At 37.0% G+C, this 14,979-nt stretch overlaps 1 protein-coding gene across 1 annotated transcript in view; it reads right to left on the reverse strand.

Annotated features, from left to right (window-relative positions):
• The window catches only part of LOC306878676 (plexin-B1-like), a 52,614-nt gene that overhangs the window by 3,406 nt on the left and 34,229 nt on the right, over nucleotides 1-14,979 (reverse strand). The window contains exons 14-36 of the mRNA XM_079431155.1: nucleotides 14,400-14,490; nucleotides 13,657-13,814; nucleotides 13,203-13,354; nucleotides 12,629-12,734; nucleotides 11,690-11,826; nucleotides 11,409-11,585; nucleotides 11,061-11,211; nucleotides 10,173-10,415; nucleotides 9,744-9,926; nucleotides 9,459-9,607; nucleotides 9,058-9,158; nucleotides 8,344-8,561; nucleotides 7,276-7,454; nucleotides 7,121-7,187; nucleotides 6,639-6,785; nucleotides 3,347-3,512; nucleotides 3,081-3,184; nucleotides 2,602-2,686; nucleotides 1,379-1,545; nucleotides 1,071-1,231; nucleotides 436-583; nucleotides 279-343; nucleotides 117-192 (exon numbers count right to left, since the gene is read on the reverse strand). Coding sequence (XP_079287281.1) covers nucleotides 117-192; nucleotides 279-343; nucleotides 436-583; nucleotides 1,071-1,231; nucleotides 1,379-1,545; nucleotides 2,602-2,686; nucleotides 3,081-3,184; nucleotides 3,347-3,512; nucleotides 6,639-6,785; nucleotides 7,121-7,187; nucleotides 7,276-7,454; nucleotides 8,344-8,561; nucleotides 9,058-9,158; nucleotides 9,459-9,607; nucleotides 9,744-9,926; nucleotides 10,173-10,415; nucleotides 11,061-11,211; nucleotides 11,409-11,585; nucleotides 11,690-11,826; nucleotides 12,629-12,734; nucleotides 13,203-13,354; nucleotides 13,657-13,814; nucleotides 14,400-14,490 — 3,231 coding nt within the window. The remainder of the gene's footprint in view (nucleotides 1-116; nucleotides 193-278; nucleotides 344-435; nucleotides 584-1,070; nucleotides 1,232-1,378; nucleotides 1,546-2,601; nucleotides 2,687-3,080; nucleotides 3,185-3,346; nucleotides 3,513-6,638; nucleotides 6,786-7,120; nucleotides 7,188-7,275; nucleotides 7,455-8,343; nucleotides 8,562-9,057; nucleotides 9,159-9,458; nucleotides 9,608-9,743; nucleotides 9,927-10,172; nucleotides 10,416-11,060; nucleotides 11,212-11,408; nucleotides 11,586-11,689; nucleotides 11,827-12,628; nucleotides 12,735-13,202; nucleotides 13,355-13,656; nucleotides 13,815-14,399; nucleotides 14,491-14,979) is intronic.

Below are 14,979 nucleotides of genomic sequence, written 5' to 3' on the forward strand. Positions count from 1 at the left end.
TGTAAATCTTCTGCTACAAAACACTATTAATAACCCCCTATCTCTAACACATAAATTCACTTCAGTCAGTATGACTTTTTCAAATCTGAAAGAAGGTAAACTGGTGACAGACATACCCTGGAGAGCTCAGCAAGAGCGGAGTTCATCTCCTGATCGCTGGCAGAGATGGTCTGCTTGATGTCTGCATAATATCTGTGTAACAAAAATAGTGAGATTCAGGACAAGATGACTTTCCAATATGGCCTTTAGAGAAGTAAAGCAGTCCAAGGTAATGTTACCGTTCAACCATCTGTTTATAGCGAGGGATATCTCTGGCATACAGCAACTTATTAATAGGTGAATCCTGGATAATTAAAAGGAATAAAAATAAAAATTTCAGTCATGTCAATATTCCACTCTACTGGCTTCCTGTTCCTTTCTCTGTTTGTCTCTTACCCTGCCAAGTTTATGCTCTGTGGTAGTGCAAGAGTCCATGAATGTTTGAGCAATAACTGACAGAACCGCGTCCACATTATCTGACACCTGCACATCGAAGATGAACTGAGGGTTCTTTACAATGTTTATCCAGAACCGCAGAGGCAAACTAGAACCAAAAGACAACCAAATCAGATCATCAAGAACATTTTAAACTATTACTTTATTCCTTGGTGGATACTTGATTGTTATAACCCTGTTAGGGCTTTCAATATTTAATTCTATCAACAAGTACCTCCATTAAATACATAGGATAAAGCTATAGTTCACACAAAACAGAAACTTTTGTTCATCTTCGGGACACAAATAAAGATATTAATTCTCTTAACAATTTTTCTCCATCCATTAAAGTCCAAACAACTATTTTATGCAGAAAATGAACAAAAGTCTTCGTTTGGAACCACATGATTTTTTGGGGTAAACCAGCCCTTTATCATGGATCACAGGTCAATATAAAAATGTTGACCAAAGAAAAAAAGAAAAGAAAATGAATGACAGTTATTTTGCGGACATGCATTAACCAACAAGTTACACCATCATTTCCAGATTGTCTTTTAGCATTTTCTATGGTTATCATTTACAAAGTTAATTCGTACCTGTTAGTCTTCCAGATGTGAATAGTTTCAGAGTCTGAAATGCCATGGCGCACTGCCTGATCATCTAGCAAGTCAAAGAAATATTTGATTGCCAGAGGAACCGGTTGACTAGTGCTTAGAATAACAGTGAACAGATCATCCACAAACTTCTGCAGTGTACCCTACAGAATGACAAAGACACAACATGTAAAATGGTGCATGTATTCAGCCATACCTACTGGAAAGAGTTGTACATAACTGCTGTGAGTTTGGCTTCTCCTTTATGCTTTTATCTGTATCTTTAGGGTGTGTAAACACGTTTAAGCTACCTTCATTGACAGTAACCGTGTGAGATAGATCTCTGGTATTGTCTTGGCTCTTTCTCGTTCTTTTAAACTGCCTCGTCTGTGTTTGGGTAACTCTGGCTCCTCGCTGGCTTTCACTAGATGCCACATTCTCACTCCTCCCTCATCTGCATCCTCTAGCATGGGCGTCTCTGTGTAAGTAGAATAAAAGACAATAAAATAAAGCAATATATTCAGGTGTTGAAAAGGGAACATACAATAAATCCTCATTCATTTTTAATTTTCTTAAACAATACTGTATTGTTTCAAGATTAGTCTAAAATAAATAATGAAAAACAGTGTGTACAGTGGGGAAAAAATTATTTGTTTCCCTGCTGATTTTGTACGTTTGCCCACTGACAAAAATATCATCAGTCTATCATTTTAATGGTAGGTTTATTTGAACAGTGAGAGACGGAACAACAACAACAAAAAAATCCAGAAAAACTCATTTCAAAAAAAGTTATAAATTGATTTGCATTTTAAATGAGTCAAATAAGAAATTGATCCCCTATCAATCAGCAAGATTTGTTTTTCTGCTAAGGGGACAGGACAACTGCACCGCATCAAAGGGACGATGGACGTGGCAATGTACCGTCAGGGCCAGGGCATTGAAAATGGGTCATGGATAGGTATTCCAGCATGACAATGACCCAAAATATATGGCCAAGGTAACAAAGGAGTGGCTCAAGAAGAAGCACATTAAGGTCCTGGAGTGGCCTAACCAGTCTCCAGACCTTAATCCCATTGAAAATCTATGGAGGGAGCTGAAGGTTCGAGTTGCCAAACGTCAGCCTTGAAACCTTAATTACTTTGAGACGATCTGCAAAGAGGAGTGGGACAAAATCCCTCCTTAGATGTGTGCAAACCTGGTGGTCAACTACAAGAAGCGTCTGACCTCTGTGATTGCCAACAAGGGTTTTGCCACCAAGTACTAAGTCATGTTTTGCGAAGGGGTCAAACACTTATTGGACTCATTAAAATGGAAATCGATTTATAACTTTTTTGAAATACGTTTTTCTGGATTTTTTTGTTGTTGTTATTCTGTCTCTCACTGTTCAAATAAACCTACCATTAAAATTATAGACTGATCATTTCTTTGTCAGTAGGCAAACGTACAAAATCAGCAGAGGATCAAATATTTTTTTTCCCACTGTATCTTTGAACATGAACACTTTGCATAGCCACATGCAATATACTGTACTCACTCTCTCCTGCAATGTAATCATGGGTATCATGGTGAATATGTTTGCTATGGCGCGGCACCAAAGCTACAGTTGCTCCATCTGGAACCTGAAATCCCAAAAATACATGAGGAAAAGAATTTAAAAATGTTACCTATACTTTGTGTCATGTTACTACGGAATATTTGACGTGTACATTAATTAAAATATGTGCCACTCAAATAAGGATAGTCCCAACTCGGTCTTCCACTTTCAAACAAGGCATATTTCTGTTGATCAAATTCGCATGACCACCTTGAAAAAAAAACATGCATTGGAAATTTTAATCCTCATGCAAAATTCCAAATTGAAATAAGTGGATTTCCCCCAGAAAATTTTGCCGAGCAATGGTTCATGTGATTCAAGAGGATTTGTAAGGCATTGTTATTTTTTTTTTGTTTTTTTTGTAAAGCACTTGAGTTGAGTGCTATAAAGCAATGTGTGTTTTAAAGATTGCATTGTACCTTATAATGCTGGAGCGTGTTGAGACGTTTCCAGTTGCCCTGAACCACAGATGTTAGATCCTCATCTGAGAGGATTAGGTGACCTGCTACACCAGACCGCCATTCTGGGAATGCCCAAGGAACAATGAAAACCACATGTAACGTCAAAAACATATAAAGTTGGAAAAGAAACAAAGAATGAAAGAATGAATGAATGAATGAATATGACATAGAAAGGACACAGCTGATATGTGTGAGAGAGTGTAGACATGTATAAACGCTCTCACCTAGGTCCACTGAGTCAGCATGTGGTCTATGAGAGTATGAGGTGCCCTTGTACACCTGGTCTAGTATCTTCTCCTTCGCCTGGGTTATAGTGTCACAGTCTAAAACTTTAGCAGCAACTGGTTGAGCTTCATTCACACCTATTCCCTGCATCAAGATATTCACGGTCTAAAGTGAAAAAAGAATTAGAAAAAAAATTAAGTATTTTTTTTATTAAATCATGTTTCCATTATCTACATTTTATACAAGCACAAAAAAAAAAATCCACCTATGATTCTGTAATACATTTTTAAACTTATTTGTTTATTGTAAATATCCCAGTTGATTTTCCAATTTTCTCTTCAAGACCATGGGTTCTGGCTAATAATGATCTGTTTAAATTGCACATCTTTCACTTCTACCATAAAACTAGCAAAAAGTTTATCAGAACAGAGAACTGATCTAAACTAGGCAACTACAATCATCCTTCAATTATACTCATAAAGGCAGAAACCCAGGGTTAAGAAACTTAATGTCAGAACAATGTTAATTCTATATTAATACACTGATGAGCAAAAACATTATGACCACCTGTCTAACATGCTGTTAGCTCTCATTGTGCTGCCGAAACAGCACTCACCCACCAAGTCATGGACTCCCTGAAGGTGTCCTGTGGTATCTGGCACCAAGACATTATCAGTAGGTTGGTTGAGCCACCATGGATTGGACTGGTTGGTCCAGCACATGCCACAGATGCTCAGTCAGATTAACATCTAAAGAATTTGGAGAGCAGGACAACACTCGAACTCTTCATTACCCTTCTTTAAACCACTCCTGAACAATGTGTCCACTGTAGCAGGGCGCAATATCCTACTGAAAGAGGTCACTGCCATCAGGGAATGCCATTGTCATGAAAGGTTTATCTGGACTGCAATGGGGTTTATGTTGGTGGCATGCGGCGTGTAAACATGAATGGCAAGAAACAAGGTTTCCCAGCAGAACATTGCCCAGAACTTCACAGACCCTCAAGCAGCTTGTCAACTTCTTGCAGTGCATCCAGGGGCTCGTTCTTCGTACGTCGCTTATTACATCTGAGATGATTTGAAAGATGCCAGATCTTCTAATCCTGATAACTGATCTCTGGCTAATTTGGTTCTTCAAACGAATTTGCGTATTTGATTAAGTTGTCTAAAATTACTGTGTGTTCTCGTGTTCCCCGAAAAGGGCAGATGTATCAATACTCGAAACACGATCAGCAATGCAGTGATTGGCTGGCGGCAAGACCGCAATGTAATGACATCATATAATAATAAAAAATTAAAAAAAAAAAAACACCTGACGAAAAGAATTGACAAATTTCTGGACCTTGATAAGGAAACAGCCAAGCGAACAAAACTACATAAAATGTTGTAATAGATCAATTAAATGTGCACTGTTTTTAATTTTTGTATTTTTTACATGATTCCCAATTATTTATATTCACGATTTCTAGTATTTGTACAGGCTTTAAATTTTTATTTCAATGTTGTAATTAGCAATTCATTTAACTTTATATTTGAAGCAGATCTGTTGTGTGACAGCATTAATTCTTAAGTTTCTTAAGGGTCAAGATCATGTTATCTGCATCTCCTGCGCTCCATCAAGCTACTCCCATAATATCTGTCACCACTCAAATTAATGCATGGCTCAGATTAACTGTATAGCATGCGTGTAAGATTCCAATGCAATCATAAAGTAATTATTACATTCCTAATAAATCTTTCAATGAGTACAACTGGCTGTGTCTATAGTATTATAGACTACACAACATCATTATATTATTTTCAAATTAATTTTTAAATATTTATTATTTTAAATTATTGTCCCTGGACCAGTAGGGTACTCTTGTAATAAAGTAGCGGTGCATGGGACAGATTTTAAGTATCAATACTTAAAAAGATGCGATCTAATCCTGTTTACATGAAATAAGCCTGCTCCTGAGCAGGTTTAAGTTTACGGACCTGTTGCTATGACAGCAAGTCCAAGATAAGCTTCGGAGAACCAAATGATCCAAGATCAAGTGAAATAGTCAACAATCAAATCCAGCTAACTGAGTTAGCGACGTATGAAGAACAGGCTCCTGGTGTCAATAAATCCCCAAATAAACGTGATGCAAAAGAAAACCGTACCAGAAACCAGAATTCTTCCACTGCCCCAAGGTCAGTTCTCTTGTTCGTGTACCCATTCTAAGGGCTTTTGGCTATGGACAGGGGTCCTCATGGGCACTCTGACCAGTCTACATCTACACAGAACCATTAAAATTGTAGGCATGTGGACCTTCTACCATCAAAGAGCCCTGGACGCCAAACATGCAGTCACCAGTTTGAGGTTTGACCCTTCTCAGACCATTGTTGGTAGGTTCTCAAAAATGCTGCTCAGGAGCACCCTACAAGCATCGCTGTTCCAACAATTCAGCCCTTGTCAGATTGCACTCAGATCTTTATTCTTGCCCATCTCTCCTGCACTAATACATTGATTAAATGAACTGATTGTTCATTTACAATATAAATTACCTAGACGTTCACATGTGTTAGATGATGCTTAAAAATATTCACTTCACCTATGAGTGGTCATAATGTTTCGGCTCATCAGCGTATGTAAAAGCAGAGTAGCACTTTATTTTACAGTATCCTCCTTTGTTATAAGTTACATGTACTTACTACAGTAATAACAGTAAATTGGTCATAATTACAAGCAGATAACACCAAACCAAACTCTAATCTTAACCCTATACACCTTAGTCAGGTTAGATGCCATGTTAAATTTAATGCAGATAAAAAGGGACAGGCTTGACTCTTTACAACGACACACACTGTACAAAAGATTCTAGATCACATAATTTCCCAACTGACAACTTTCAAAACAGTTTTATGGAGTTTGTTGTCTTTTTTTTAAATCAGCTGAACAATCAGTATGTTGTTAAACAACAGCAGAATCCATTAAACACACTATACTTCTATCCCTCACAGCTTCGTTTTCATTCCTGTTCAAAATTAAATACGGTGCTACCTTCACTAAAGTCTATATAGTACATTTTGTTTATTACTATTACTCAGTACTTACTGGTGTAATTACACTAATAATGACACCTTAAAATAAAGTGTAACCAAACATTGTGACGGTTTAAGTGTGGACACAATCTGTGAGCTAAGATGGAGAATTTCAGTCATGCTGAAACTATTTTTTTTACAAAAGGTTTTTTGGCAGAAAATGCACTAAAATGCACTGTGCAATAAAAAGATTCAGCTCATGATAAAGAAATTAAAAAATTCTAACCAGGGTGTGGTATTCCAGATCCTCTCTTAGCAAGCGGTTATCATTTAAGGTGTATTTGGCTTTGCCAGTCACTGCATCCACAGGTCCTTTATCCACCTGGTGTTTAATTGCTCTGAAGAGCATGTAGAGAGGCTCACCAGCTGAATGCTGAACACAGGGAGCAGAAATACAATCATTTACACAATACAACATGGATAATCCACTCAAAAACACCAAGAAATTATTTTAAAATTCTATCAATTGTCATCAGATCTTCAAGAGCCTGAATGTTAAACTATCCTGCAATCTTAATTAGCACATTCTCAGAATTCAGGAGGCTAATTACATTCTTGGACAATTGTTTTACATTGTTAACCATATAATCGCATTTTTCAGAACTGCAAAAATTATTTGTAAGTGTCTCACCTATAATGCATCTCATTTTATCCAATTTAAAATTTATGCATTAAAAACCAAACAATTCTACCAATTTTCATACGCACCCTTAAGAAAGAATAGAGGCAGATGGATATCCAGTTTGTCAGGAGCTTTTCAACTACAGTCTCAGTTCTGAGAAGATTAAAGTCTCAGTCATACAGACACTTTTTTTAGAACAGTGGATGAGATTAAATTAGTACTTCAAATGTCTGTTACTTACCTCCGGAGCATGAGTTTAGGGTTCTTGGCAATATACTGTTCCACCAGATCGTTCAACAATGTTTTGAGTATATCAGTGAAGTACTCTAGTTTACTGTGAAGAGCCACAGTGAGCAAAGAGGCCACATATCCTCTGTCTCTAGGTGAAAATGTCCTCTGGCTCTCAAGAGTGTGGATAAACTGTAGGAAAGAAACATGCCAGAATGAATATAAAAAGACGGAAAGAGTTATCGTTTAGTGCAGGGGTGCCCAATCTACCTACCTGCAAAGTTGAAATCCAACCCTGAAGTGCTCTAGAAAATCTTAATAAGCTGCTTCAGTTGTGTTTGATCAGGGTTACAACTGAACTTTGCAAGAAGGTAGATCTCCAGGAACAGGGCTGGGTACCCCTAATTCAGTGTATCCATTCACAGACTCATATACAACTTTTATAAAAACTGCAAACATTCAGTGATGCTCAAGAAGGCAAAACGATGCATTAAAGAGAACTGAAATTGTTTAAAGGTCTTGTTTAATTTAGTACCGAGTACTCAAAAGCTATAAAAGTTATATCTCTCCTCGTAGAGATATACTTTACATAATAATAGTTTTAAATTCTTCTGCTAATGATCTAGCAACTAGAAGTTCTAGCAACTACTAGAACTAGCAGATCTAGCAACTAATACTAGATCTAGCAACTACTACTAGAAGTTGACATTTTCATTAAATGTGCTCTTTTAACATTTCTTCAAGTGATAGAAATTATATTTATATTGTCTTGCTATGAATGTATAAAACATGTTCTTAATTTTCTTTCTGTCTAAACGTGACAAAAAACTAACATTTTAAAAGCAGTTACGCAAAAACAAATAAACAAACAAAAATTATGAGTAGGGGATCGCAGATTACAATCACAAAACAGAGATGCCTGGTATACACAGGGTGTTAAGAGTGTTTGGTCATCTTCAAAAGCATTTCCCAAAACATTCCCTGTTTGTTATAATGTAATGGGTAATTCTCTGAGAAAACTGTCAAAGGTAAAAAAAAAAAAAAAAAAAAGTCTAAGCGAGGAAAAAATGATTTTAGCTACCTTTGTGAGGAAGAGTTTGCTGTTTAGGAGATTAGATAACTGAATGAGTCCTTGCTCCACTGTGGCCCGTCGGCACTCCTGCACATCCAGGTCTCTGCGAAGTGGGGACTCACGGTGTCCAGGGAAAAAGATGCGTTCAGCATACATACGGTACTCCAAGAAAGGAATCCCTGATCCAACCAGATCACTCGTCACATCCATCATTTCAGTCATCAGATCTGTGGAGGTTTAAGAGTCAAATCTATGATTATTAAAGGTCATATTTTCATGAGAAATGGTTTACATAACACTTCAAATTAATGCAACTCTTCAGAAGCTGTGGAACAAGTGGACTATATTTAACTATTAGTTCCAAATTGATTTTATTGGTTATCATTTTATCACTCTGAATGAATGATGGAATGCATTTTGGCCTTGCTTACAGCTTTTCTTAGACTTAGTGTTAGTGAGCCCGAAAAATTCAAATTTGGTAATTTACTCACCCTTATGTCATTTCATTTTTAGTCAATATAATCAATATTTCAAATGTCCATTTCAACGGATAGACAAAAATGATGAGGAAATATCAGTTTTCTTCATTTGTGTTTCCAAAGATGAATGAAGGTATTAGGGTTTGGAATGGCATGAGGGCAAGTTAAATGACAATTTTCATTTCTGGGTGAACCATCCGATATAAAATCATTAAAATTGATCCTAAATGTAGCCATAAATTACCTGTAAACTCTTTTTTGCAGCGGTCTCTCACACTTGTCTCTAGATTCTCCAACTGGATCTGAACTTTCTTATAATCTCTCAGTGCCTGTTTACTCTTTCTCCTAAGTGGAGAACCCAGGGCACAAAATATCAGTTACGTTCCTAAATCAATATCGAAACATTTCTAGACTGGTATATTGCATTACTCATTGGTAGCAGGTAAACATTAAACATGAAATGGGCATTTTGTTTTCCGATTTACACTCTGCAATTTATTCTAAAATGCACATCTAAGAGTCATTTGTTAAATGATATTGCCATTTATCATTAATATTACATTCATTAATAAGCTATACTCTTCATAGGATACTAACTTTTTCACAGCACTGTATTTAGCACAATCTCTCAAATTACATACACACCTGTATATAAACACGATGACAAGAACAATAAGAGCAACAAGAGAAGCCACTGCTCCAACCCCAATCTGTGCCACCAGTGGAAAGATGGAATGACTAGGAGAATCATACTGCACTTGTCCCAGTGAAAAGTTCAGGTTTCCCATATGCACCTGGAAACAGACACACACACACACTATTATACACCCCTGTTCATGCAATACAATATCTGCTACAAAAAAAAAAATGCAAACCACAGCCCCTTCATAATAGAAGCGCTAAGTGAGAGGGCGTTGGCTTCATGCTTACTATAAATTCTGGAAAGGCCTCAGCTCCCTCTCGCTTGCGCCCGTGCCTGAGGGAAAGTGGGGGCTGCTGGGGTGGTGGCTCACAATAAAGGTGGTTATGTGTCAAAGTTTTAACAGCACAAACTCCTTCACCAATCAGAGCTACTACTTCCTCTTTAAAGATGGCCAAGTCTAACTTCTCACCCTGTAGAAAGAAATTAAAAGGGGTCTAAGAAAAATAAGAATCATAAGATTAAGTTCCTAAACATGACAAGTAATGGTGGGCGATATTAAGAAATATCAATCCATGCTGTGATTGGACAATTAGACTCAACCATTCCAGTAAAAAAAGTGATTTAGAACTAATCAATATTGACAGTCGCAACAAAAATACAAAAACTAACAAACAAACGCATACATAAAAAAACACAATGGCAAAGGTCCCACTAACCTCCACTGATATAACTGATCCAGGTTTGTAGCGATATGGTTTTGTAGGATCACGGTGGTTCAGCGGGTGCAGGGTTGGGTTGGGTTCATAGGTAAAAGGTGATTGGCTAACAGAGTTAAAGTCAAAGTGCAAGTTATCCAACAGAAACTCAACCAGCATATGACCACCAACTACCTGAGCATCTACACCAGGAGTCCGACACAACAACAGAGAAGAGGTTTTCACCTCGCAATCCTCCTCAAACTACAGAGAAAATGAAAACAAGAGAAAGAGATAACACTGTGTAAGTGGACAAAGTCACCAAAATATTTGACACAAAATGATGCATAACTATGCAGACTGTTCATCAAAGACTATAATCTAATATCTTAATAAAACACCTTCATGATGAAAAAAGGTCTTTATTTGATCAATCTTAAAACGGTTGTGAATCAAAACAGATTTACTTTAGAACATAAGTATTTCTGAATCTCACTTGAAGATCACTCTGAATAAAACAGTCGCTAAAAGAATAAATGTGTGATAGTGATGTTATAAATTAACATCAGAACCATAAAAGTAACAATCGGCAAGCAATGTACTTACCACAATCATATCAGATATGAAATTAGATCGTTCATAATGTATAATCCAATGAATAATCTAATCTCAACCAGTTGTTTATGTGAATTTATGAATGAAGCATTGGGCAAAAGTTTCAAAATTTAGAAAATAGGCTTCAAATTTGTGGATATAGATGTTGGAGAAGTTTACTAATCTGTAAATATATATTTTTTACATTTGTTTAACAGAGTACAAAACTAGGAACACAATAAATTCAGTATGTGAGTTTGTTAGGTCAGGTTAAAATACCTGTATGATAGAACAGTGTTCTGTTCAGTCTATTACCTGCATTTCCACATCTGTTACACTCCTTTTTCTCCATCTTCTGTGTCTCCTCAAGGGATCAACTGAGTCTGAGAGGACCACTGTCACTCGCATCTGAGGATTCTGGACCACATCCAAATTCTGTCCGAAAACGTTAATTACACGCCCTCCACTATATAAATGCGTAAAGGAAGAAATGTTAAAGATTTTCAAGAAAAAAAAAAAAAAAAGTTAAAAGTTTTGAAAGAAAAGTTCCTAGATACAGGCTTGTTTTAATGCAGGTCTAAAAGAATGTTTTTTGCACATTTTAAAGTCAGCCAGGCAAATATCTTCAAGTCTTAGAGAAAGCACTCAAACTCAAGCACACACCCGATAAAGCTCTTCGAGGGCATGGCATGTGTAATGTTGGGGTCAGGGGTATAGTAGTAGCCCTTGCCATGGAGATGTCGCTCAGTGTTTCCATACCGCACAGTCACTCTGTGTTCTCCTGTCCTGTTACTAGCGCCAGTCAGACACTTGATAGTCTCCTCCTGAACACTTGATATTCTGCAGAGGAAAAGGACGACATAAAGAACTTCCTAATCACAGACAATACTCATATTACACCAGTCTACAGCAGACAGTTTTCCACAGTGATGCATAGTACTTACAATGAACAAGGCACATTCCCTAGTAGGACACTGATATCAGTAACACAACCAGTCAAAAGTTTTCTGCCTGTGATTGTCAGAGTTGTTCCTCCTGCCTGTGGTCCTCTCTGAGGAGAAACCTCTATCAGCTTCGGGTCCTTAAAGGATGCAAGGTTGAGAGATACAATCAGAAGAAAGTCGGGATTCAAGAACTAAAGAATTACACTTTTTTTTCTTCTGCAGTCATCAAGACAGAAGGAATTCCACAACAACCATTTTCAAATAACAACAATGCGCAACCGCACAAAACCAAATGGAGGGATATGGCATGGGGGTTGGGGGGTTGTACAACACAACGTTAGTCATTCACAATGTGTTAGAATGTGGTGCAAACTTAGAGCCATGCTTTTATGTTGCGTCAAAGCACAATATGCCAGTGTCATGTTTTGTATAGAGTATCATTACACACTGAAATTGAATCTTAACTGTGTTGTCTTCAAAAGTCTTTAATGCACAGGGGCAAGTTTTTTTTAACAACTCTAAAAGGCGATTTTTGCACTCATTCCAGATTTTCAAATAGTTATCTCAAATACTGTTCAATCCTAACAATACAGCAATGGAAAGCTTTATTATTCAGCTTTCAGATGATGTATAAATCTCAATTTAAAAAAATTGTGCTCCAGGGTCACATATACAGGTACTGTAGGTAATGGAGTGTTCATCTTCAAAAAACACACAAAAGCACAATACAAATAAATATATATATGATGGTCATTGTTATTGATTGCTCACACAAAGCTATTCTATGACTTCAAACAATTTATAGGGAACACTTTTATGATATATTTGGGTTCTGTGGCCAGATTATTCCCCTTGTGTATCCAATGGAAGATGGGCTAATACATATTTTGGGAAAGACATGATAATAATATTGCTAGTTAATGGTAAATACAAGTTAACCTGGTAGCTGAATCTCTGACTTGACAGGCCGAAGCCTCCACCAGAAACTTTGACTGAGACATGACCAGATTTCTCCTCTCCACTTGCAGTAGTTGTACATATAATTCTAAAAGAGAGAGAGTAAGCATAAACAAATGTGTGAGACAGAAACAAAGCAAATGGGCAAGTACTTCTTAAAATGCTTTAATCAGTGTAATAAGTGAACTGCAAATACTGTATATTGTAAAGAACAATGCTCTTTAGGTGCAGGAACTGTGGTTCTATACCAGGCATCCTCAAATCTGTCCCACTCCTGCAGAGTTTAGCTCTAACCCTAATCAAACACACCTGAGCATGCTAATCAGAGTCTTCAAGATCATTAGAAAAATCACAGGTAGGTGAGTTTGATCAGGGTTGGAGCTAAACTCTGCAGCAGATTGGCCCTCCAGGGAAAGATTTGAGGAACCCTGTTCTATACTATACTCCTGAAGCAAGTGTGCTTTAGGGACAAGTTGAGGCACTCTCATAAAAACCTGCAGTCATCCAGTCAATGACAGTATTTAAACTAGTTTGCACACAATGTGTGGGTGTTTACCTGGAGGATATTTCATATAGATGTGGTATAACAGTGCAGGGCACGCCTGCAACAGTCACTGACTGAAGGATATCCTGAGCTTTCTGTCCCAAGTTAGACCCAGAAACAGTTAAAGTAATGCCTCCTTCCACCAACCCTGACAAAGGCTCCACCTATGGAAAGAAAACCAGTCTTTATGGTGATAAAGATTTACATTTACACGATTTACATTTTATCCGAGGTGACAAAGTGCTTTCAAGTTATACATTTGATCTGTTCATGCATTCCCTGGGAATCAAAACCATTGCTAAAGCTGAAGATTTAGAATGTTTCTCTTAGAGAGGGGAATAACAGAACGAAGAAATTAAAAAATAGAGGCCCCATTAACCCGATCACAAACGGTCATTGTTATACTATGCCAAAGCAAAATTAATTTTAGGCTTGTGCATTAAAAAGTTGAAACTGTTTAACAAACCAAATGAATGAGAGGAGCAGGACAGGTCTTTTCGATGTGTTTGGAACAGGACTCTCTGTAGACACAACTGGCTCCACACCACACACAGTTGTACTTCTGATCTGCAGTATGACAGCGGCTACAGTCCAAGTGCCCAACTGAACAGTTATATAACGTCACTGAAATAGTGAGAACACAATAAATATTAGTTAGAACATAGTTACAATACAGACAATGTAGATTTAAAATTCACACATTGGAGTGAGATTCAGCAACTACATTTTCAAAGAATTGTTTTATTTATCAATCTAAAGCCATAAACAGATTATCAGGCCAAAGCCATGATGAGGGTTAAACTGGACAGAGAGGAGACAACAGCAGGAGACATTAATCAAGAAAATAAAGGCATTTTGTATGAATAATGTTCCATTTTCTTTCATCTTTATATCATTTAAGTTTTATACCCAAGTCACTGTAAGAAAAAAATTATCAAACAAATAGCTTCCTTTCATTTCATAAATTTAGTCTAACACTAGCTAGCCTCAACCGATTAACAGCTTAATTTATACTTGGGTAACATTTACATTTGTATACTAAATTAATGAGTATTGCACAAATGTACATTTATATTTTTTATGGAAAGTGCTAAGGCCTTACAGTTATGTATATACAATAATGGGTTCATTCGACAATAACAAATTCTATATTTGTGTGTATTTTGCTCAAACACAGCTCATCATGAACATCAAAAGAATTATACTCACCATAAAGGTCAGTGCTGTCAATATGAAATGTGTCTTTTCTCTTCACATACACCATGGCATTATACTCCCTAACTGGGTCTGCATAGGAATACTACAGAAAAGAACATCCGAGTTGAGTATCAATGATATCTGCAAACTGCAGTCTTTCCTCACAGAACACACATGCATTTAAAATTACTACACAGATATTTTCCTCTTTAGTTAGTGTTGTGGGCTTTTGTCTTCACTGAGACAGGATTGTAGAGAAGTGACAGGAAACTAAAGCGAGTAACGGAGACGACACACATTTTGGAGCATGTGCATTAGCTCCCTGGCTACACCTCTGCCAAACTTGTATATACTAGAGCAATGCTTCTCAGTCCTGTTCTAGGGACCCACACCACTGAATATTTTGGATGTCTTCCTCATTGGTCACACACAATTAAAGGCAACATCTACAACTGTCATTTCAAAATGCTCTTCTTCCACACCAGCATTTTCAAGTATTTTCCAAAAGTTTTGAAATGTCAGAAAACACTAAAATCATCTCAGATATAAAATATAATAAAAACTCACTGCGATGATGCTGATAGACAAAAAC

Source organism: Barbus barbus (assembly GCF_936440315.1).
Source record: "Barbus barbus genome assembly, chromosome: 13".
In the NCBI taxonomy this organism is placed as follows: domain Eukaryota; kingdom Metazoa; phylum Chordata; class Actinopteri; order Cypriniformes; family Cyprinidae; genus Barbus; species Barbus barbus.